At 46.2% G+C, this 25206-nt stretch overlaps 1 protein-coding gene across 1 annotated transcript in view; it reads left to right on the top strand.

The window, feature by feature from the left end:
- Positions 1-25206, top strand: part of CCDC57 (coiled-coil domain containing 57) — a 126585-nt gene that overhangs the window by 79200 nt on the left and 22179 nt on the right. The window contains 2 exon segments of the mRNA XM_008049908.1: positions 6920-7024; positions 7642-7858. Coding sequence (XP_008048099.1) covers positions 6920-7024; positions 7642-7858 — 322 coding nt within the window.

The raw sequence follows: 25206 nt of genomic DNA, 5'->3' as shown, positions 1-25206 counted from the left end.
AGGGATCCCCGGGGCCCAGCAGGTCGGGGCTGCGGGGGCGGGGAGCAGCCACTGCACTCCAGTCTGGGCGACAGAGTGAGACTCCAACTCAAAAAAAAAAAAATTTGTTTCTATTTCCAATATGCTAAACATCAATAGTTATAACTGCCCTCAGAAAACTTTTTGGGATCTTGAATAAGTTTAATTAAATTGATTTGTTTTTCTGGGAAATGTTATTTCTTTTTTTTTTTCTATTTTTTTTTTTTAGTTGCAGTCTCACTCTGTCGCCCAGGTTGGAATACAATGGCACGCTCATGATCACTGCAGCCTTGACCTACTGGGCTCAGGTGATCCTTCCACCTCAACCTTCCAAGTAGCTGAAACCATAGGCATGCACCACCATGCCCGGCTAAGTTTTTGATGAGGTCTCACCAAGTTGTCCTGGCTAGTCTCGAACCCATGAGCTCAGGCAATCCTTTCATCTCGGCCTCCCAAAGTGCTGAGATAATAGGCATGAGCCACTGCACCCAACTGGAAATGTTATTTCAACAGTAATTATATCTTGTAGTATATCAGCTTCACATAACTTAACACAAATTAAGTTAATGAAAGGCTCTTCTTTTGATGCCCTGATCATTTCTAAGTCAGGTAGAATGCTAGAGAATTGATTACAGCTTAAACTTCTATTTATTTTTGTGTGCTACAGAAAGGGCCTATCGTTAGGTCTATATACAATGATATTATTTCTGCCACTGTGAGAAGCCATCTTAGGGATGTATGTGACAGTGGGATGTGTGTTGTGTGTTCACGAGCTCTGTGTGTCACAGTTCAGTTGTCCACCCCTCCCCAGTTCCCTGTGAAATGGAAGTTACTTTGGTTTTGAAAAAGAACATGCAGCCGGGCTTGGTGGCTCAGCCTGTAATCCCACGCCTTTGGGAGGCTGAGGTGAGTGGATTGCCTGAGCCCGCGGGTTCGAGACCCGCCTGGGCAGTGAGACCTCATCTCTACAATAAATGAAAAAATCAGCCGGGCGTGGTAGCGCATGCCTGTAATTCCTGCTACTTGGAAGGCTGAGGCGGAAGGATCGCCAGAGCCCATCAGGTGGAGGCTGCGGTGGCCAGGAGCATGCACTCCAGTCTGGGCGACAGAGTGAAACTCCAACTCAAAAAAAAAGAAAGAAAAAAGGAAAAGAACATGCTGTTCTTTTTAAGTATCTGTATTCAGCACAAGAGAAATCTGGAATGTGATGTACACACAGAGGACAAACCATTTCCCTGATCTTGTTTCCAGGGAAACCATTGAGGCACCCTCTTCTTCCTACCTCTGAGGCCCAGAATCCAGGTGAGGTACCTGTGGATTGCAGCGTACCTTTGGGACAGGTGCAACCCCCTTTCACAACTCAGGTAACATTCCTTCCTCTAAGACGTGCACTTTAAATAATTTCCTATTAAATTGTTTATTCTGTGTTTTCTTTTTTTTTTTTTTTTGAGTAGGAGTCTCACTCTGTCACCCAGGCTGGAGGGCAGTGGCACGCTTTTGGCTACTGCAGCCTCGACCTGTTGGGCTCAGGCGATCCTTCTACCTCAGCCTTCCAAGTAGCTGGAACTACAGGCACACACCACCACACCTGGCTAATTTTTTTGTTTATTGTAGAGATGGGGTCTCACCAAGTTGCCCAGGCTGGTCTCGAACCTGTGGGCTTAGGCAATCCTCTTACCCCGGCTTCTCAAAGTGCTGAGATTATAGGCATGAGCCACCACACCTGACCTTGTCCTGTATTTTCATTACAGAAACTTCACAATACAATAAACACAATATAAAAGCCTCCAATTTCAGCATCCAAACAGTCATCGGTAACATTTCTTTTTTTTTAAAGCAAGAGTTTATTAAGAAGACAGAAAGGGGCACCCAAAAGTGGGTTGCCCCATCAGTAACATTTCGATGTGTTTTCTGTTTTTTGTTTTGTTTTGTTTTTTGAGTTGGAGTCTCACTCTGTCACCCAGACTGGAGTGCAGTGGCCGCTCCTGGCCACCGCAGCCTCGACCTGCTGGGCTCCGGCAATCCTTCCGCCTCAGCCTTCCAAGTAGCCGGAATTACAGGCGCACGCTACCACACCCAGCTAATTTTTTGATTTATTGTAGAGATGAGGTCTCGCCAAGTTGCCCAGGCGGGTCTCAAACCCTCAGGCTCAGGCGATCCACTCACCTCAGCCTCCCAAAGGCGCGGGATTACAGGCTGAGCCACTGAGCCTGGCAATTTTCTGTTTTTTAAAATTACAAATTATACATGCTTTACTACAGTTTTACCCAAGTGGATTTTTTTTTTAGTTGGTCTCTGTCACCCAGACTGGAGTGCAGTAGCACCCTCACAGCTACTGCAGCCTCAACCTGCTGGGCTCAGGTGATCCTTCCATCTCAGCCTTCCAAGTAGCTGGAACCACAAGCACACGCCACCATGCTTGACTAATTTTATGATTTATTGTAGAGATGCGGTCTCGCCATGTTGCCCAGGCTGTTCTCAAACTTCTGGGCTGAGCCAGTCCTCCCACCTTGGCTTCCTGAGTACCTGTGGAACTACAGGCATGAGCTACCACACTCAGTTAACTTTCATGTTTTATTTAACTAATTTTTAATTTAAAGAGTTTTTCTCAAGCGGGGCACAGTGGCTCATGCCTGTAATCCCAGCATTTTGGGAGGCGGAGGCAAGAGCATTACCTGAGCCCAGGGGTTTGAGACCAACCTGGGCGACATGGCAAGACCTCGTCTCTACAATAAATCAAAAAATTATTCGGGCATGGTGGCATGTACCTGTAGTTCCAGCTACTTAGAAGGCTGAGGAGGGCTGGGCTCAGTGGCTCAGCCTGTAATCCCGTGCCTTTGGGAGGCTGAGGTGAGTGGATTGCCTGAGCCCACGGGTTCGAGACCCGCCTGGGCAACTTGGCGAGACCTCATCTCCACAATAAATCAAAAATTAGCCAGGTGTGGTAGCACGCGCCTGTAGTTCCAGCTACTTGGAAGGCTGAAGCAGAAGGATCGCCGGCGCCCAGCAGGCGAGGCTGCGGTGGCCGGGAGCGGCCACTGCACTCCAGCCTGGGCGACAGAGTGAGACTCCAACTCAAAAAAAAAAAAAAAAAGAAGGCTGAGGAGGAAGGATCACCTGAGCCCAGCAGGTCGAGACTGCAGTGGCCATGAACATGCCACTGCACTTCAACCTGGGTGACAGAGTGAGACTCTGACTCAAAAAAAAACCCAAAAACTAAAAAAGAGCTTTTCTCTGTTCTAAATTTAGGTAAATATTTGCCCATTTCTTCCAGTTCTATTTTACTGTCACAGTACTCTAGAAGTACTTATCTTCTTATTTCTCACTGATTTGAATTGACACTTTTATCATGTGCTAAAAATCAGTAGTCTTGCTTATGTCTATTTTTTAAATTAACTTTAATTTTGAAATAATTTCAGATGTACACAGAATTACAAAATAACTCATATATCCTTCACTTAGACTCACTAATTGTTAACTATTTTTGCTTTATTATTTTTTATCTGCTGCCTCCTCCACGTTTCAGATACAGAGATAGATAGATTATAGATGGATGAATGATTGACAGACATAAATTTTTTTCCCTGGACCATTTGAAATAGGTTGCAGATATCGTTTCCCTTTATCTGTAAAAACAAAGACATCCTCTTACTTGTTTAAGTTTTATTTTTATTTATTTATTTAGAGATAGTGTTTTGCTCTCTCAACAAGACTGGAGTGCAGGGGCCGAATCATAATTTACTACAGCCTTGAACTTCTGGGCTCAAGCGATCCTTCCACCTCAGGTTCTTGAGCAGCTGGGACTAGAGGCGTATGCCATTGTGCCCAACTCTATATTTTCTTTTCTTTTCTTTTCTTTTTTTTTGAGTTGGAGTCTCACTCTGTCGCCCAGACTGGAGTACAGTGGCACGCTCTCGGCCACCACAGCCTCAACCTGCTGGGCTCCGGCGATCCTTCTGCCTCAGCCTTCCAAGTAGCTGGAACTACAGGCACACGCTACCATGCCCAGCTAATTTTTTGATGAGGTCTCGCCAAGTTGCCCAGGCAGGTCTTGAACCCGCGGGCTCAGGCAGTCCACTCACCTCACCCTCCCAAAGCGTGGGATTAAAGGCTAAGCCACTGAGCCCAGCCCAACCCTATATTTTCTTACATATAGCTGCAGTAAATTGTCAAAATCAGGAAACATAACAGTTATACAGTATTAGAACTTATTACATCTTCTATATTCACATTTGCCAGGCATCTCTTTTTAGCCATCTTCCTCCAAATAGGACCCAGTCCAGGATCCTATGCTGCATCTGGCTCCTGTGTTTTTGTCCTTTAGCCTGGAACACTTCCTCGGCCTTTTGTTGTCTTTTTTGAAAAGTCTAGGCAGTATTATTGTTGGGTGTGTGTGTGTGTGTGTGTGTGTGTGTGTGTGTTGTTTGTTTGTTTTTGAGTCAGAGTCTCTGTTGCTCATGCTGGAGTACAGTGGTGCGCTCACAGCTATCGCAGCCTTGACCTGCTGGGCTCAGGTGATCCTTCCACCTCAGCCTTCCAAGTAGCCGAGACTATAGGCACATGCTACCACGTCCAGCTAATTTTTTTATTTATTGTAGAAACAAGGTCTCTCCAAGTTGCCCAGGCTGCTCTTGTAACCTTGGGCTCAGGCAGTCCTCTCACCTTTACCTCCCAAAGTGGGATTACAGTGTGAGCCACTGCACCTGGCTAGACAGTGTTTTGTAGACTATGGGTCTGTCTGTCTGACACTGCATCTTTGTGAGATTCAGGTTCTGTATTTATTTTGGAGTTTTCTAGCTAGTTATCTGTTATTGAATTGGTGCAATGCTGCTTTAAGTACTGAAACTTTGTGCTGAAATCTGCATTGATTACTTAAACTTCCAAATATGTGTCAGAAGAAATCTTTCCTCATCAGCAAAGAGACGTGCCTGTTATCCATTATGGCTTAATATGTACATTGTTATCTAGACCTTGACTCCTTCTACTATATTAAATACTTCATTAAACTTTTTTTTTAGTTAGAGTCTCACTCCGTCGCCCAGGCTAGAGTGCAGTGGCATGCTCACGGCCACCCCAGCGTTGACCTGCTGGACTCAGGCAATCCTTCTGCCTCAGCTTTCCAGATCTACAAGCGTGCACTACCACACCTGGCTAATTTTTTTTTTTTTTTTTTTTTTTTGAGTGGAAGTCTCACTCTGTCACCCAGACTGGAGTGCAGTGGCCGCTTCCGGCCACCGCAGCCTCGACCTGCTGGGCTCTGGCAATCCTTCCGCCTCAGCCTTCCAAGTAGCCGGAATTACAGGCATGCGCCACCACGCCCGGCTGATTTTTTGATTTATTGTAGAGATGAGGTCTCGCTGCCCAGGCGTGTCTCGAACCCGCGGGCTCAGGCAATCCACTCACCTCAGCCTCCCAAAGGCGCGGGATTACAGGCTGAGCCACCGAGCCCGGCTGTAATTTTTTTAATTTACTGTAGAGATGAGGTCTCGCCAAGTTGCCCAGGCTGATCTTGAACCCATGGGCTCAGGCAATCCTCTCACCTCGGCTCCCAAAGTGCTGGTATTGCACACTTGAGCCACCACATCCGGCCCTATTAAACTTTATTAATATCTTCCAAAGTACAAAACGATCATGTATTCATTGTGCCCCGTGAAATAACTCTTTTTTTTTTAGTTGGAGTCTCATTCTGTCACCCAGGCTAGAGGGCAGTGGCATACTCCTGGCTACCACAGCCTCGACCTGCTGGGCTCAGGCGATCCTTCTGCTTCAGCCTTCCAAGTAGCTGGAACTACAGGCACGCACCACCATGCCCGGCTAATTTTTTGATTTATTGTAGAGATGAGGTCTTGCCAAGTTGCCCAGGCTGATCTCGAACCCGTGTGCTCAGGCAGTCCTCTCACCTCAGCCTCCCAAAGTGCTGCGATTATAGGCGTGAGACACTGCACCCAGCCGCAATAACTCTTAAAACTTGAGAAAAGAAGACTCCATGGGCCCCCCTTTTTGGTTCCTCTTTATTTCTAATAGTAAATGGTGCCATATATGAAGACATAGGAAGAAAATATAGAAAAAAAACTCCTACAAACTGATAAGAAAAAGACCAACCCAGAAAAAAACAAGCAAAGGACATGATCAGAAACCACAGAGGGAGAAGCTTCAGGGAGTCAGTAAGCATGCAGCGGTGCTCATGGTTACTAGTGCTCAGAGAACTAGGAATTAGACCCAAAGATATGCATATATTACTTGGGCAAAAAAACTAAATGTCGGTCAACTATAGGCAGAGAAGAGCTCTGCAGTCATGGTTGTGGGTATGCTTGTGCTGCCAGGAAGAGACGGATGTAGGCTGGTCCCAGGGCCTCCCTTCTGGCTACCTGCTGCTGCCTCAGTGCTGCACACACCCAGCTACTTTTAATTTTTCTGTTTTCTTCCACATTTCCTTCCCATGCCCCTTAAGTAATGCTCCCCAATGTTCCCTGCCAGCTCCTTTTTCTCGGTCTTTCCTCCAGAGGGTGGATGTCATGAAGCGTTTGGATGCAAGGTGGGCAGAGGCACCAGTTATGGACCAAAGATGCAGGACCAGCCCAGGCAATGCCTTGGGCCACTCATGTGCCCATCTTGGGCCTGAAGCTTGCACCCAGGCCAGGGTCATGCACAGGCTGTCCTGACCTTGCAGAAGAGGCTTCTGCATAATGTTTAGGTGCTTGGTACTAGCAGCCTCCCCTCTCCCAGAAGGATGTAAGGGGTACTTAGGAGGATTTTAGGGGGCTTGTTGAATTCATCCTGGCTAGTGGAAGCGAGCATGTCCCTTCCTTTTGGCCTGTTATCAAATGGAGTAAGTCCTTAATACCAGAAATGTGGGGACAGTGTTTCTTCTGAATTTCTTTTATTTAAATTTCCTTGACAGGATGCTAAGAATGCAAAGAAAGAATGTTTTTCTGAATACTCGGGGAAGAGCCATCCCCACTCAGCACAGACAGTCAGCAGAAGTGATGCCCTGCAAGGCCACAAGGCAGGAGCAGCAGTGCCCATTCAGGTATAGTTGGGTGGGGTTAGCACATATTTCAGCCAGGGACACTGGGAGGCTGGGTGCTTGAGTGGCTTAGAAGGTAGCCATTGCTCTGTGTGCCTGCCTGTGTCTTGTCCCCAGAGCTTCACACAGAGTGGACTGAAGAACATTTGCCTGTGGTCCAACAAGGGTATTAGGGTGGTCAGTGGGAAGACCCTCGGACTCCTAAAGTGCACAGGACCACAGCGACCTTTCTTCTCTGTGCAGCTAGAGAGATGGCGCCCCAGGGCATCTGCCCTTTGTTTTATCCTCTCCTCCATTGACTGGGTAGCCCTTACCCAAGACTTGTTTTAACCTCTAAATGTACAGGGGTGCCCTGTGATTTAGGCACTGCTAACACTTACTGTTCCCAGACCTGAGACTCACTCTCCTGATGTGCTATCTTTCTCTAGTCGCTTCTCCTGCATGGTCTTGGAAGTGTCTCCCTAAAGGCCTATCTTTGAGTCAGGCCCACTGTCTTCTCACTGATCTGAGGGGAGCACTGTAGGAGCCCTGTTTCTTCCTCCAGCTGGAAAGAGGGAGGCTTTCAAGGATGATAATGTCTTTTCTAACTTTTGTAGAAGCAACATAAAATCCCCATAGTGACCTGCAAATCAGCTTATCAGAAAGAAAACAGATCTCCAAAGCCACCCCAGGCCCAAGAATCCCCTGAGGAAAATGGCCACCACACCCAAAGATCCTCATCATTTGCCAGCAGTTCCCTCCAGGACACATGGAAGTTGCTAGACCTGGGATCCAGTCCTTCTGGCCTCACCTCCCAAGATGACTCAGTTCCAGGTAGGAGAAAGTGCTCCTTTCCCAGACTGCTGTCCAGTAGGTCTGGGTGACAGCGGCATCACGGTGCTGAGGCTACATTCATTCCTACATGTTGAAAACTCCTGTGTTCTGGCTTTAGTCACATATAAATCCCTCAGTCTTCTTTTTTTTTTTTTTATTTGAGTTGGAGTCTCACTCTGTCGCCCAGACTGGAGTGCAGTGGCCACTCCCGGCCACCGCAGCCTCAACCTGCTGGGCTCTGGCGATCCTTCCGCCTCAGCTTTCCAAGTAGCTGGAACTACAGGCACATGCTACCACGCCCGGCTGATTTTTTATTTTTATTGTAGAGATGAGGTCTGCCAAGTTGCCCAGGCGAGTCTCGAACCCGCGGACTCAGGCAATCCACTCACCTCAGCCTCCCAAAGGCGCGGGATTACAGGCTGAGCCACCGAGCCCGGCTCCCTCAGTCTTCTTACCTCTCATTTGGGGCCTGAGTGTTTCCCTAGTATAGAGCGCAAAGCCCTGAAGGGCAGAAACTAGCCTTTTGGCACAGTGTCGTGAAGGTGCATGTTGTGTATTTTACTTAGATTGGAATTCACGAGAGATGAGCAGGATCATTTCTCTGCATGCAGTTGATGCCTTTTGGACCATCCTGTTATGTTACCATAGAAGAGACAGGCAGTTCTCTGAGCTTTGCTTAGTCTCACAAACCCAGTGAAGCTTCAGATCATGTTTCCATCCTGCCTTGCTGCCCTACATCTCTGCCCTCATACTCTTATCTGTCACCTAAATCACATGCCTGGTCAATTCAACAGGTTATAACGTTAGTTCATGCAAGTGGTCATCATAAACTTTTCAGGAAAATCTGAAGGGCCCACCTTTGGGGAAACTACATGAGATCAAGGTGTGGCAAGAATGGTGGAGGGAGGAAAATGTTCTTTCAAGATAATTGGAGGCACATAAATGTGAGATGTACATGACAGTGTAAACTTGTACTCCTTCCTGTGTCAGTATGCAGAGAGCAACCTGGTTCTGGTCTCACAGCTACAGAGTGTTCTGTCATGGGGCTGTGCCCACATTTCTTTGGCCACTCTCTCCTCAACAGACATTTTAGGTTATTTCCAAACCTTTGCCACTACAAATAGGGTTATAGTGAATAGCCTTGTACATATGCTGTAGTGCATGTGTGCAAATATATTTGTAAGTGTCCAAGGGGCTTGCTTTGTTAAAAGGCAGATTTTGGCCGGGCTCGGTGACTCAGCCTGTAATCCCAGCACTTTGGGAGACCGAGGCGAGTGGATTGCCTAAGCCCATGGGTTCAAGACCAGCCCAGGCAACTTGGTGAGACCTTATCTCTACAATAAATCAAAAATTAGCTGGGCTTGGTAGTGCGCACCTGTAGTTCCGGCTACTTGGAAGGTTGAAGCAGAAGATTTACCGGAGCCTAGCAAGTCAACGCTGGGGTGGCCGTGAGTGTACCACTGCACTCCAGCCTGGGTGACAGAGTGAGACTCTGACTCAAAAAAAAAAAAGGTAGATACCTTTCTAATTCTTGTAGATATCATCATATTGGCCTCCTTTGAGAGTGCACTAGTTCCTGCTCCTACCAGCAATGTCTGAGGGCGCTTTTCTCCAAAGCCTCTCCAGCACAGTGTGATCTACTTTAACCTTTGCCAATCTAATAGGGTTGTTTTAATGAGCATTTCTGTTAGGAGTTTTGAATTTCTTCATATATTTATACACAATTTTTTTTTTGAGAAGGTGTCTCATTTTTTGCCAAGGGCTGGAGTGCAGTGGCACAATCATGACTCACTGCAGCCTGGACCTCCTAGGTTCGGGCGATCCTTTTCCCTCAGCCTCCAGAGTAGCTGGGACTATAGGTGCATGCCACCTCACCTGGTTAGTTTTTTAAATTTTTTGTAGAGATGAGGAATTGCTATGTTGCCTAGGCTGCTCAAGCAGTCCTCCCACCTTGGCCTCCCAGAGTGCTGAGATTACAGACATGAGCCACCACACCCAGCTCTTTTCATATGCTTAAGAGCCATTTCCTTTTCCTGTTCTTTAATTCTCTTCTCTACCCATTTATATATTGGGCTGTGAATTTATTGATTTACAGGAGCTCATTATATGTGATAGAAATTAGGCCTTTTCTGACCAAAATTCAAATATTTTCCCACAGTTGTTTTTTTTTTTTTTTTTGAGTCAGTCTCACTCTGTCACCCAGGCTGGAGTGCAGTAGCACACTTACAGCCACTGTAGCCTCGACCTGCTGGGCTCAGGTAATCTTCCACCTCAGCCTTCCAAGAAACTGGAACTATAGGCACATGTCACCATGCCTGGCTAAGTTTTTGATTTATTGTAGAGATGAGGTCTCACTAAGTTGCCCAGGCTGGTCTCAACCCCCTGTGCTCAGGCAGTCCTCTCATCTCCACCTCCCAAAGTGCTGGGATTACAGGTGTGAGCTACCGCGGCTGGCTGCCCAGTTTTTTGTTTTGTTTTGTTCACTTTTCTTAGATTTTTCTATTTGTTATTTTATTTTTTTATTTATATATTTTATTTTTTGAGTTGGAGCCTCACTCTGTCACCCAGGCTAGAGGGCAGTGGCCTGCTGGGCTCAGGCAATCGTCTCACCTCAGCCTCCCAAAGTGCTGGGATTATAGGCATGAGCCACCGTGGTAGGCCATGGTTTTTTTTAAATGCACATATTTTAAATTTTCCATGTAGTTAAATTAATATCCTTGTTTTTTATTCTTTCTAGATTTTATGACATACTTAGGCCACTCCAAGTTTATTCTCCCATTTCTTTGGATTCATCTCTGATTTTTTGTTGTTGTTGTTAGTTTAAATCCATGATATATTTGGAATTTATTTATTTATTTATTGAGTTGTTTTTTTTTTTTTGAGTTGTGAATTTATCATGGTATCTGTTATGAAGTTAGAACCAAACTTTTTTTTAGCCTCAGATGACTATTGAGATGTCCCAATGGCAGTTATTGAGTAACCCATATTTCCCCACATATATGAAATCTCATTCTCATTGTGATGCCGAATAGTCCATGTGTGTCTGGGTGTGTGTCTGGACTGTTTACTTGACTCCACTGATCCCCTGTTCTGTTTACATGCAGTACAGTATTGTTTGAATCAGTATCACTTCCTGGTCCCATTTAATGTCTGGCTGATATAGGATTATCTCTTTATAACTTCTTTCTCGGAATTTTCTTGGTTATACTTATTTCTTTATTTATTTGTTTATTTGTTTGTTTTTTGAGTCTGAGTGTCACTCTGTCGCCCAGGCTGGAGTGCAGTGGCACGCTCACAGCCACTGCAGCCTTGACCTGCAGAGCTTAGTGATCTTTTTGCCTCAGCCTTCCAAGTAGCTGGAACTACAACTGCATGCCACCATACCCGGCTAATTCTTTTATTTATTGCAGGGTTGAGGTCTCGCCAAGTTGCCCAGGCCAGTCTTGAACCCTTGGACTCAGGCAATCCTCTCACCTCTGCCTCCCAAAATGCTGGGATTACAGGCATGAGTCACTGAGCCTGGCTTCATTTATTTATTTTTTTCCATATAATCTGTAGACTTGGCTTGTCTAAGTCTGGTTTTCCCAGTCCTCCCCCAAACTCTGTAGTTAGTTTTCTTAGGATTCATTAAATTTATGTTCTGATTTAGAAAGAAATGAAGTTGTATTTATTTTTGTCTTCAACTTACATTGTATCTCATCCTGTTTTCCTGACACTTCTGGCCAGAGCACTATGTGCCACCATTGTGCTCTTGATTCTTCCAGGTACTGCTTAGTTGCTTTTTTTTTTTAGTCAGAGTCTCATTCTTCCACCCAGGCTGGAGTGCAGTGGCAGGCTCACAGCTACCGCAGCCTTGACCTGCTGGCCCAGGCGATCCTTCTACCTCAGACTTTCAAGTAGCTAGAACTACAGGCGCACACCACCACACCCATTAATATATTGGTTTGGTTGTAGAGACAAGATTTCACCAAGTTGTCATCGTTATCCTTTTCCTCCTTCTCCTCCTCCTCCTTTTGCTTTTAGATAACTTACAAGAATAGGGGAAGGAATGCCAACTTCATTTTTTATTTTTTCAGTTGGAGTCTCACTCTGTTGCCCAGGCTTGAGTGCAGTGGCACACTCACAGCCACAGCAGCCTCTACCTGCTAGGCTCAAGTGATCCTTCCGCCTCAGCCTTCCAAGTAGTTGGAACTACAGGCACGTGCCACCATGCCCGGCTAATTCTTTGATTTATTGTAGAGAATGAAGTCTTGCCAAGTTGCCCAGGCTGGTCTCGAACCTGTGGACTCAGGCAGTCCTCTCACCTCTTCCTCCCAAAGTGCTGGGATTATAGGTGTGAGCCACCATACCCTGCCTGGAATACTAACTTTATTGATGCTTTCTTTGACCAGGCTCAGTCTGTAATACCAGCACTTTGGGAGGCCAAAGCAAATGGATCACCGGAGCTCACAGGTTCAAGATCAACCTGCACAACTTGGCAAGACTTTGTCTCTACAATAAAAATCAAAAATTAGTCGGGCGCGGTAGTGTGGGCCTGTAGTTCTGGCTACTTGGAAGGCTGAAGTGGAAGGATCATCAGAGCCTAACAAGTCAACGCTGGGGTGGCTGTGAGCATGCCACGGCACTCCAGCCTGGGTTATGGAGTGAGACTGCAATTAAAAAAATTAATAATGCCTTCTTAAGTCAGAAATTTGTCTTGTTTTCTGATAAATGCAATCAAAGAAATGCATATTCCTCCGAGTACTGCTTTGCATTAGCCATGTCCCACAAATCTTGACATCTAATGTTTCCTTTATCATTCCCTTATAGTACTTATAAGGCAACTCATATTTTGTTTTATCACAAATGGAATTTTTCTTTAAGTTTTCATATCTGTGGAATTTGTTTTTAGCTGTCAGTGTTGTCTAATACTTTTACATTTTGATCAAAGAATAATTACCATGATGTTAGTTCTTCTGAGAGAGAAACATTCTTCAATTACAATTATTGTTCATCCATTTCTGTCAGTTGTTGCTTTGTGTCTTTTGAGGTACACTGGAGGTTGCATACATGTTTAGGTTTTTTGCATTCTTGATCTCTTCTTCCCTTTACCATTATGTAACATCCCTCATAATCTCATATGTTGTTTTTCACCAAGAAACCTATTTTGTCTGACACTAAGATTGCTACTTTAAGCCAGGCACAGTGGTGCACTTGTAGTCTCAGCTACTTGGGAGACTGAGGCAGGAAGACTACTTGAGCCTAGGAGTTTGAGGCCAGACTGGGCAAAATAGTGAGAGCCCATCTTAAAAAAAAAAAGATTTCTATCTCAGTCTTGTTTTGGTTCATTTTTGACTGCCTTATCTATTTATTTTCAGGTTTTTTGTATCTTTTTTTTAAACATGGTAGCTTCTGTAGAATATTAATAATGTACTATATTTTGTTTTTTATTCAGACCAGTCTGAAAGTTTGTGTTTTTATTTCTTAGTTTCATACAGTTTCATTTATTGTAAGTGCTCTTATATTAGTGCTTTCACTGGCATCTTATTATTTGGGGGGGGGCGGTTGAAGTCTCATTCTGTCAATCAGACTGGAGTGCAGTGGCCGCTCCCAGCCACTGCAGCCTCAACCTGCTGGGCTCCGGCGATCCTTCCACCTCAGTCTTCCAAGTAGCTGGAACTACAAGCGCGCGCTACCACGCCTGGCTAATTTTTGATTTATTGTAGAGATGAGGTCTCACCAAGTTGCCCAGGCAGGTCTCGAACCCGCGGGCTCAGGCAATCCACTCACCTCAGCCTCCCAAAGCGCTGGGATTACAGACTGAGCCATCAAGCCTGGCTGTCATCTTATTTTATATTCTCTATTTAGTATGCTTTCTTTTTTATTTTCACTTTCTCCTGTCTTCTATTGAATAGATCACATTTTTCTATTTTCCTTTGCCTATATTTAAACTATACTTTCTATTTTTATTCTTCTGGTGGTTACTTCTATTATTTAAATTACTAAGACCCATACTTATTCTCATTTCTCTCATCAATTTGTTAAAAGTATCAAAATCTGCATTTTCTATATTTTCCATTGGTATAAATTAGAGTTTAGTTGTTGGGGGATCTCCTGTCCTTTAGACAGAAGTAAATTTGACCAAGTTCTTTTTTTTATTTATCCTTAGTTATTTTCTCATAGTAGCTTCTTGAATAGATTTTCTTTTTTACAAGAGGCTTTTTTTTTTTTTTTTTTTAAGTCGGGGTATCACTCTCACCCAGGCTGGAGTGCATGGCTCACCTCAGCCTCAACCTCGAGGCTCAGATCCTTCCACCTCAACCTCCCAAATAGCTGAGACTAGGTGCGTGACATCATGCCCAGCTTTTTAAATTTTTTTATAGAGACAAGGTCTCGCTATGTTGCCTAGGCCTGTCTCGAACTTCTGGGCTCAAGCAATCTTTCTGCCTCGGCTTCCCAAAGTGCTAGGATTATAAGTATGAGCTACCGCGCCGGATTCAAGAGAGTTTTAGAAGAGAGTTTTTATGTGGGAAACTTTGATTCCTTATATGTAAGAGAGTATTCTTAGCCAGGCTCGGTGGCTCAGCGTGTAATACCGCGCCTTTGGGAGGCTAAGGTGAGTGGATTGCCTGAAGCCCGCGGGTTCAAGACCCGCCTGGGCAGGCAAGACCTCATCTCTACAATAAATCAAAAAATTAGCTGGGCGTGGTAGCGCATGCCTGTAATTCCAGCTACTCGGAAGGCTGAGGTGGAAGCATCGCCAGAACCCAGCAGGTCAAGGCTGCGGTGGCCAGGAGCGGCCACTGCACTCCAGTCTGGGCAACTGAGTGAGACTCTAACTCAAAAAAAAAAAAAAAAAAGAGAGTATTCTTACTTTTGCATCATACTTAAACACACTTTTGCTAAATATAAACCTCTGATCGTCCATTTTTAATACTATGTCAGGCTAAGTACTTGGATTGACACTTCCACTGAAAATTAAAATTGCTGAATAAAATACCAAAAACATATTTATAAGAAAGACATCAGTAAACTGACAAGAAGGTAAAGAATTCTCAAGCCAAAAGATTAAGGGAAGGAGGAGCCCTGACAAGTTGAATACTGATGTTGACTTTGACCTTGAGAACTGTCAGAGTGGGTGAACTTGAAGTTTGGTGTCACAGCCTCACAGTGCTCAGAAAACAGATAGACAAAATCTAGGACCTGGGAGTATGATTGATGCTGGCACTGGAATTCTGCAGAACTGCATCCTCAGGGTAACAGCTGACCATCAATAACCCCCAGAATGAGCCAGGTTTGGTGGCTCAGCCTGTAATCCCGCACCTTTGGAAGGCTGAGGTGAGTGGACTGCCTGAGCCCATGGGTTCAAGACCCACCTGGGCAACTTGGTGAGACCTCATCTCTACAATAAATCAAAAATTAACTGGGCGTGGTAGCGTGCACCTGTAGTTCCAGCTACTTGGAAGACTGAGGCGGAAGGATCGCCGCAGCCCAGCAGGTTGAGGCTATGGTGGCCGGGAGCGGCCACTGCGCTCCAGTCTGGGTGACAGAGTGAGACTCCAACTCAAAAAAAAAAAAAAATCACCCCCAGACTCCCATCCCCTCAGGGCCCTACCCTCCCCCACCCTGTTGGGGCTGCAAGGACATTTGAGAGGCTCGAGCTTTGGCACTGAGTGGAAAATGGGAGGACTATTCTTTATACTTTGCAACACAAGTCAGATTTAATATGGTCCACACCACTTGTGGTCTGAGAAATTAGAATTATTCTGAACTGGTAGAGCCCCAAGCAGTAGGCAAAAGCAAATGACAATCATTTCAGGGGATTCACTTTTGTTCCAAGCCATAAAGAATTTCCACAATTCAGATTCTAATAAAAAAATTAGACTCCCACATATAAGGAGTAAGGCATCGGGAATGAGACTTGGAAATAGACCTGGAAGATATAAAGCATAAATGACTGTGCGTAATATGTTTAAAGAAATAAAATGGCAGCAAGAAAATACATTCAAGAAACAGGAACTATAAAGAAAGACCAGCGGGCACAGTGGCTCATGCCTATAATCCCAGCAGTTTGGGGGATGCAGGCGAGAGGACTGCCTGAGTCAGTGGGTTCGAGACCAGCCTGGGCAGCTTGGTGAGACCACATCTCTACCATAAATCAAAAATTTATCTGAGTATGGTGGTGCATGCCTGTAGTTCTAGTTACTTGGAAGGCTGAGGTGGGAAGGATCACCTGGGCCCAGCAGGTTGAGGCTGCAGTGGCCATGAGCATGCCACTGCACTCCAGCCAGGGTGACACAGTGAGACACCAACTCAAAAAAAAAAAAAGGCCCGGGCATGGTGACTTAAACCTATAATCCCAGCACTTTGGGAGACTGAGGTGAGAGGATTGCCTGAGCCCATAGGTTTGAGACCAGCCTGGGGCAACTTGGCGAGACCTTATCTCTACAATCAATCAAGGAATTAACCAGGCATGGTGGTGCTTACCTTTAGTTTCAGCTACTTGGAAGACCAAAGCAGAGGGATTGCCTGAGCCCAACAGGTTGAGATTGCAGTGGCCCTGAGCGTGTGACACACTTCAGCCTGGGCTCGGGGTTGGGGGGGGGACCACGACGGACGACGACGACACGACGAACAAACGACACCTATCAGGTTTAAGGAAGAACCAAATAGAACTTTAAGAAATGAATATGAATAGGCGAGGCACAGTGGCTCGGCTCAAGTCTATAATTCTAGCAATTTGGGAAGTTGAGGTAAGGGGATTGCCTAAGCCCACGGGTTCGAGAACAGCCTGGACAACTTGGCGAGACCTCATCTCTACAATAAATCAAAAAATTAGTCAGGCGTGGTAGAATGAACCTATAGTTCTGGCTACTTAGAAGACTGAGGTGGAAGGATCACCTGAGCCCAACAGGCTGAGGCTATGGTTGCTGTGAGCAGCATGCCACTGCACTCCAGCCTGAGCAATGGAGTGAGACTCCAATTCAAAAAAAAAATGAATAATGTAATAATTTAAAAACTCAGTAGATGGGTTTAATAGCAGATTATATATTTCAGAATTAATGAAAATGGATGCTAGCTATGGAAAAAATTTACCCAGAGAGACAAACTTTTTTTGAGTCAGAGTTTCACTCTGTCACCCAGGCTAGAGTGCAGTGGCACACTCATGGCTACTGTAGCCTTGACCTGCTGGGCTCAGGCAATCCTTCGGCCTCAGGCTTCCAAATAGCTGGAACCACAGGTACCCGCCACCATGCCCAGATAATATTTTGTTGTTGTTTTATTATAGAGACAAGGTCTCGCCAGATTGCCCTGGCTGGTCTCGAACCTATGGGCTCAGGCAATCCTCTCACCTCCGTCTCCCAAAGTGCTGGGGTTACAGGTGTGAGCCACTGTGCCCAGGACTAGAAAATATTTTAACGCAAGGATCAACAAACTTTTTTTGCAAAGAGCCAAATAGCAAATATTTCTGGCTTTGTGGCCATATGGTCTCCTCTGTAACTACTTGTCTCTGCCATTGTAACCCCAAAGCAGCATAGAGAGCATGAAGATTGGGTATATTTTATAATAAAAAGTTTTAAAGAATGAGGGAGTGGTCAACTTTATGGAATGCAACAGGGAGCTCCAGTAAGGTCAGGACAGATAAATAACCTGTTTTTTGCAGGGTGCAGGCTGCTGGTGGTCTTGAGCGTAGTCTCACTGAACAGAGAATGGGATGGACAGTTTCTTATTCAAGAAACTCTGCTCTGAAAAGTAGTTAACAAGAGGCAATATTCAAGGAGGATGTCAAGTCGAGAGCAGGTTCACAGGCTGGCAGTATTGAAGCCTGTTGAAAGGCAGGTGGAAGACAGGATGATGACCTGGGAGGAAGGCAGCCAGACTCAGGAGAGAAGTCCTGGAAGAGGCAGGGATGAGACTTACTGCCCATGTGCAGACCTGGTCTTTGGTAGGACAGAGGCCAAGAGTGGGCACCAAAGCAGGGAGGTTGATCGTGACCAGAGCTGTTCACTTGCTCAACCTGCAAGCTGACAAGTGAGCCTGGCAGGAAACAGGAGACTCCTGGATCAGAGATAAGAGCTCTGTCAGCAAGGCAAGCAGCTGTCAGCCCAGGCAGCAGCTGCAGGTATAGTGGGCGAGCATCTCAGCTGAGGAATCCCACACCAGGAATTAAGTCTTTTAGGGTGACCGCAAGCATCCCGGCCGCGGTTCTAAGGGAGATGCCCCTTCTTGCTTCCTGGGCTATTTGCTGCACAAACACCCTTGAAAAGAAAGTCTAGATCTGTAGCTATGGATGCCAATGCCATGCAGGAATGCACAGGCCCCATGAAGCCTTGTCCTGGCAGGAGGTCTGGTGGTGAGAAAGGTTCTAGCAGATTTCCTTTTCCTCCTTGAGAAATGCTCATTTGGCAAGTCAGGAAGCAGGTGGTAGGGAATGAGGGGGCCACCACACAGCATGAGTCCTGTGGAAAGTGAGACCCTGGCTAAAGTGAGAATGGGTAGCTAGTGGCCATCTGTGACAACAGAAGTTGTGCAGGGGCAGAGAGTGTGGCTTAGGAATGGCTCCGAGGGCCACTGTGGAGAGGTCCTGAACTGCACCTAGAGCAAGGACAGAGCAGCACATGGGTCCCCCAGGCTGAGAGTGGAGTTGACCTAGGAGGGAAGGTGGGGGTTATATATACATCAGTGTAGATGTATTTGGCTGTACGTCACAGGACAGCCTGTGAAAGTGACATGAAACATAGCTTCCCAGCCTTTATCTCACCACGGTACTCATAGAAATGACACATATGAACCAGAGAATGAAGAGAACCAAGGGAATCAATATCTTGAGCGCCTAAATGTTCCTGACATGAAGTGTGCACAGCACTGCTACAGGATACATTAACCAAAAAATAAAAGCGCTCCGGGTGCAGTGGCTCACACCTATAATCCCAGCACTTTGGGAGGTGGAGGCAAGAGGATTGCCTGAGCCCATGGGTTCGAGACCAGCCTGGGTAACATGGCGAGACCTTGTCTCTACAATAAATTAAAAAATTAGCTCTGCATGGTGGCTTCAGCTGCATGGAAGGCTTCAGCAGAAGGATCAAAAAAAAAAAATATATATATATATATATCACACACACACACACACATAGAAGCTCATCAACTTACATAACAGTCCAAGGTAAATGGGCCTAAGGTTGGCCCCATTAGGATTCTCTTTCCTCCTAATGGTTCCAAGATTGCTGCAGGAGCTCCCAGTATCACATCAGAAGGCCAAAAGGTGGAAGCTATGGGGCTTCCCCAGAGCTCCCAGCAGACATGCTCTGTCATTCCTGGTTGTGTAAATCACATTGCCTCTTCTTGTCCAGTCACCAGAAGATGATTTTAGATCCCAAGAGTGAAGTCACCTCCCTGAAAATCTGCTGCCTGGAACCAAGCAGACTGGGGTCTCATGGCAGGAAAGATGGGAAGCTCTGTGAAGCAGACCTCAGCAGGATCTGTGCTGGGAAGTGGTGAGATGCAAGACCCAGCCATGCCCCTGCCTGCCTAGGCTGGGCCTGGGGGCCTGGCATTTCCTAGCAGCACCTTTTGCAATAAAAAGGTGAAAAAAATACATTTCAGCATAGGTCCGTGGGGCTTTTGGTTCATTCTGTACAAGGTCTATTTGGGAAGAAAAGAGTGAAATTATTAGTGAAGTTTAATTGTTTTCATTATCTGTGATGTTTCTTGATGCTCATTGAGTCTTCTTGACTATTTCAGTATGCATCCCTGTGTGATATTTTACTTTGTGTAAGAATGATTTTTAAAAACCTGAATATGGTATCGATAAACTGAGTGATAACACTTAAGAAGATGAGTTACTGGTTAAGATATAACTGTGGGCCAGGCACAGTGGCTCTCAGTACTTTGGGAGGTGGTGGTGAGAGGATTGCCTGAGCCCAGGGGTTCGAGACCAACCTGAGCAACTTGGTGAAACTTTGTCTCTACAAAAAATCAAAACATTAGCCAGGCATGGTGGGACATGCCTGTAGTTCCAGCTACTTGGGAGACTGAGAGAGAAGGATCACCTGAGCCCAGCAGGTCAAGGCTGCAGTGGCCGTGAGTGTGCCACTGCACTCCAGTCTGGGCAGCAGAGTGGGACTCCAACTCAAAAATTAAAAAAAAAAAAAAAATGATGTAACTGTGCAGGCTCCAGCACACTGGCATCTGGAACACAATATAGCCTGGAGGATAGTCCTAGACAAGGGAGGCAGCTACATTCTGGTAACTGAGATGAAGTCTCTTCAGCTTTTTAAACATATTCAGTGCTTTGTGAGTTGCAGAGTGTGAGCACTACACAATCATGATTAGAGTTTAAAATAATAGGCCAGGTGCAGTGGCACATACCTGTAATTCCAACACTTTGGGAGGCCAAGCCAGGAGGATTGCTTGAACCCGGTAGTTTGAGACCAGTTTCCCAGGTTTCCTTCCTTCTTCCTCTTTGAACAAGCCTCCAGGCCACACTATCACATTAGCTGGCTGCTTCAGAATGTCCCTGAGGGCGGGGACATAGTCCTTGATCCCTGTTCCCTCTTTGTGCTCAATCCCCATAAGCAAGGAGATAACTAGGGAGCACCGAAGTGCTGGGAGACTCTGAGACTACAGCGAGGGACCTAGGAAGAGTCCCAGGAAACTCATGTGACTTATTAGTGAAATGACCCACCATTGCTCAAAACATGCAAAGCTCTGGGCATGGTGGCTTACACCTGTAATTTTAGCACTTTGGAAGGTGGAGGCGAGAAGGTTGCCTGAGTCCAGGGGTTCAGGACCAGCCTGGGCAAGACCTTGTCTCTACAATAAGTAAAAAAATCAGCCAGACATGGTGGTGCATGCCTGTAGTTCCAGCTACTTGGAAGACTGAGACAGAAGGATCACCTGAGCCCAGCAGGTAGAAGCTACAGTGGCTGTGAGTGTGCCACTGCACTCCAGTCTGGGCAACAGAGTGAGACTCTGATTTAAAAAAAAAAAAAAGAAAGAAAGAAAAGAAAAGAAGAAAAGCAAGGCTGGAAAGCATAGGCACTTCCTGGATGGAAGTGCTAAATATTATAAAGGTGGCTGTTTTCTCCAAATTGAATAATAGTGTAATTCTAATCAAAATACAGTTTCTCTTAAAACTAAATAAGTGGATTTCCCATTTCTAGAATAATAAAATGCACAAGGAAGATAGAGGTAATTAGCAAGACCAGTTTTCCAGATATCAACACACATCATTAAAATAATGTGATTTGAAGCTACCCAAGAATGGCTGGTTCAAGAGAACAGAATCTACCCCTCCCCCATTCCTTCTATCACCCTCTCCCCCACCTCCACCCAGTAGAGCCTGTTAGATATGAATATGTTTGTTCTCCAGGAGCCAAGAAAAGAAAGAGCCATTCAACAATTGGCAGGGCAGGAACATAGTCACCCCAATCTCTACTTCCTCTCCCAGGGACCACATGTGAAGACACATTCCAGACAGAGGGAAAGGACTCAAACTCAAACCATAGAAGTATACACAAGTGAAGTTGAGTGTGATGACTAATGCCTGTAATCCCAGCACTTTGAGAGGAAGAGACAAGAGGATTGCCTGAGCCCAGGGGTTCGAGACCAGCCTGAGCAACTTGGCAAGTCCTCATCTCTACAATAAATAAAAAGTTAGCTGGGCTTGGTGGCACGCACCTATAGTTCCAGCTACTTGGAAGACTGAGGTGGAAGAATTAACTGAGCCCAGCAGGTCGAGGCTACAGTGGCTTTGAGTATGGCACTACACTCCAGCCTGAACGACAGAGACTCTGACTCAAAAAAATATATATATACACAAGTGAAGTAGAGTATTTACAAATAACTAGAAGAGGGTTAACTTTAGATATGAGTGAGAAAATCACAAATTTCTGTGTGTGTGTGTGTGTGTGTGTGTGTGTGTGTGTGTGTGTGTTGGACTCTCACTCCATCACCCAGGCTGGAGTGCAGTGGCATGCTCACGGCCATCCCATTGTCGACCTGCAGGGCTCTGGTAATCTTTCAACCTCAGCCTTCCAAGTAGCCAGGCATGCGCTACCACGCCCAGGTAATTTTTGATTTATTGTATATATGAGGTCTCGCCAAGTTGCCCGGGCTGGCTTGAACCCGTGGGCTCAGGCAATCTACTTGCCTCGGCCTCGAAGTGCTGGGGTTACAGACTAGGACATCGAACCCGGCCACAAATTTCTAATGTAACTTTTTAACCTAAAACTAACCAAGCTGGGCTAGGCAGCTCACACTTATAATCCTGGCACTTTGGAAGGCTGAGGTGAGAGGATTGCCTGTGCCCATGGGTTCAATACCAGCCTGGGCAACATGGTGAGACCTTGTCTCTAAAATAAAGATAAAAAAAATTAGCTGGAGCCGGGATCGGTGGCTCAGCCTGTAATCCCACGCCTTTGGGAGGCTGAGGTGAGTGGATTGCCTGAGCCCGCAGGTTCGAGACCCGCCTGGGCAGCAAGACCTCATCTCTACAATAAATCAAAAAACCAGCCAGGCATGGTAGCACCTGCCTGCAATTCCGGCTGCTTGGAAGGCTGAGGAGGAAGGATCGCCGGAGCCCAGCAGGTCGAGGCTGTGGTGGCCGGGAGCAGTCACTGCACTCTGGTCTGGGCGACAGAGTGAGACTCCAACTCAAAAAAAAAAAAAAAAAAATTAGCTGGGCATGGTGGTACATGCCTGTAGTTCCAGCTACTTGGAAGGCTGAGACAGAAGGCTCACTTGAGCCCAGCAGGTTGAGCCGCGGTGGCTGTGAGTGTGCCACTGCACTCCAGCCTGCGCGACAGAGTGAGACTCTGACTCAAAAAATAATAATAATAATCAAGCTGGAAAGACATTCTCCAGGAGCATGACATAAATCAGTCATACGGCCAGGCTCAGTGGCTCAGCCTGTAATCGCAGCACTTTGGGAGGCCGAGCTGAGTGGATTGTCTGAGCCCACGGTTCAAGACCCCGCCTGGGCAATTTGGTGAGACCTCATCTCTACAATAAATCAAAAAAAAATTAGCCAGGCGTGGTAGCGCGCGCCTGTAGTTCCAGCTACTTGGAAGGCTGAGGCTGAAGGATCGCCGGAGCCCAGCAAGTCGAGGCTATGGTGGCCAGAAGTGGCCATTGTACTCCAGTCTGGGTGACAGAGTGAGACTCCAACTCAAAAATAAAAAATAAAAAAATAAATCAGTCACACATATATCAGTCATCATGCACATTGTTCGCCCATTAGAGACGATGGCCCTCAGCCAAGTCAGTTCCAGAAAGTACAGAGATAGATGTTTGAACTCACAAAGAAGCACCTGATACCCGGTACAGACCTGCCTCTACATTTTGGAGTGTAGTTTATGGGGGTGTGTCAGGCACCCCACATGCCCATTATAGGAGTTAGTACAGAGACCAGCCTCCCTGGAGTCCATCCCACAGTGCAGGCAGCTCAGCCAGGTGAGTTACAGAACAGATGCCTCACTGGAGCAAAGGGGCTCTACACCCCACCTTGTGGTAAGGGACACCTCCTATGAGTTTAGGTGAAGTGAGCCTCCTTCTCCCTCTTCTCTTCCTCCCTTCCATCCCTGTCTCCCAGCCACAGCTGCCCCTGCCCCCTTCCAGACTTGCCATCTGCTCTGTGAGGAGAGGAGCAGATTTTTACATACACGTGTATTTCCTGTTTTAATTGCACATAGCAGTGGGCACTTGGTTTCTTGCTACAGCACGGAATACAGAGCTAACAGATCTAATAGTTTTATGAGTCACTGCCTAAGCACACCTTATTTTGTTTCAGTGTCTCATGTTCGTGGACATTTAGGTAGTGTGTAGCTTTTAGCTCTTAAGACAGTGCTGCAATGAGCCTCCTGTGTGTGTGCCAGCATACTTGTGGGAGTCTGCTGCTGGATAAATATCTAGAAGGGAGATAGCTGGGTCAAAGGTATGGGCGGTTTGAGTTCTGAGTGATATTACCAAATTGCCCTCAAAATGTTGGCGTGGCTCCTATTCCTGGCTACAGGGTATAAGGCACCTCTCCTCACTCCAGTACTGCTAGATTTATCATACATTCTCTTTTGTTTGTTTGTTTGTTTGGGCTTTTTTGATTTTTTGAGTTAGAGGTCTCTCTCTTTTGCCCAGCCAGTGCAGTGGCAGGATCACTGTAGCCTCAAATTCCTGGGCTCAAGCAATCTACCTCCTCAGCCTCCTGAGTAGCTGGGACGAGGCATATATCACCACACCCAGCTAACTTTTTTATTTTTTGCAGAGATGAGGTCTTGCTATTGCCCAGGCTGGTCACGAACTCCTGGGCTCAAGCAATTCTCCTGCCTTGGCTTCCTAGAGTGCTAGGGTATAGGTATAAGCCACTGTGCCAGGCACATTCTCTCTCTCTCTCTCTCTTTTTTTTTTCCAAGCTGATAAGTGAAAACTGATGCTTTATTATTATTATTATTATTATTTTGAGTTGGAGTCTCACTCTATTGCCCAGGCTGGAGTGCAGCAGCATGCATATGGCCACCACAGCCTCAACCTGCTGGGCCAGGTGATTGTTCCTCCTCAACCTCCCAAGTAGCTGCAACAACAGGCATGTGCCATCATGTCCGGTTGATTTTTTTATTTATTGTAGAAACGAGGTCTCACCATGTTGCCCAGGTTGGTCTCGAACCCTTGAGCTCAGGTAATCATCTTGCCTTGTCCTCCCAAAGTGCCGAGATTACAGGCATGAGTCACTGTGTCTGGCCTATTGTTATTATTTTATTTTATTTTATTTTTTTGAGTTGGAGTCTCACTCTGTCGCCCAGGCTGGACGGCAGTGACATGCTCCTAGTCCCTGGAGCCTTGACCTGCTGGGCTCAGGTGATCCTTTTGCCTCAGCCTTCCAAGTAGCTGGAACTACAGGCATGTGCCATCACGCCCAGCTAGTTTTTTAATTTATTGTAGAGGTGAGGTCCCACCAAGTTGCCCAGGCTGGTCTCGAGCCTGTGGGCTCAGGCAGTCCTCTCACCTCGGCGTCCAGCTTACTATTTTTTTTGAGCTGGAGACTCACTCTGTCGCCCAGACTAGAGTGCAGTGACATGCACACAGCCACCACAGCCTCAACCTGATGGGCTCAGGTGATCCTTCTGCCTCAGTCCTCCAAGTAGCTAGAACATAGGCGTGTGCCACCACGCCCAGCTAATTTTTTGATTTATTGTAGAGATGAGGTCTTGCCATGTTACTTAGGCTGTCTCGAACTTCTGAGTTCAGGCAATACTCTCACCTCTGCTTCCCAAAGTGCTGGGATATCAGGTGTGAGCCACCATGCCCAGCAATTTGCCATTTTATTTTATTTCATTTTATTTTTTTGAGTTGGAGTCTCACTCTGTCGCCCAGACTGG

Source organism: Carlito syrichta, unplaced genomic scaffold (assembly GCF_000164805.1).
Source record: "Carlito syrichta isolate Samal-C Ts95f unplaced genomic scaffold, Tarsius_syrichta-2.0.1 Scaffold139178, whole genome shotgun sequence".
NCBI classification, from domain to species: domain Eukaryota; kingdom Metazoa; phylum Chordata; class Mammalia; order Primates; family Tarsiidae; genus Carlito; species Carlito syrichta.
Note: the sequence above shows the minus strand (reverse complement) of the source record. Positions and strands in the feature narration are given on the sequence as shown.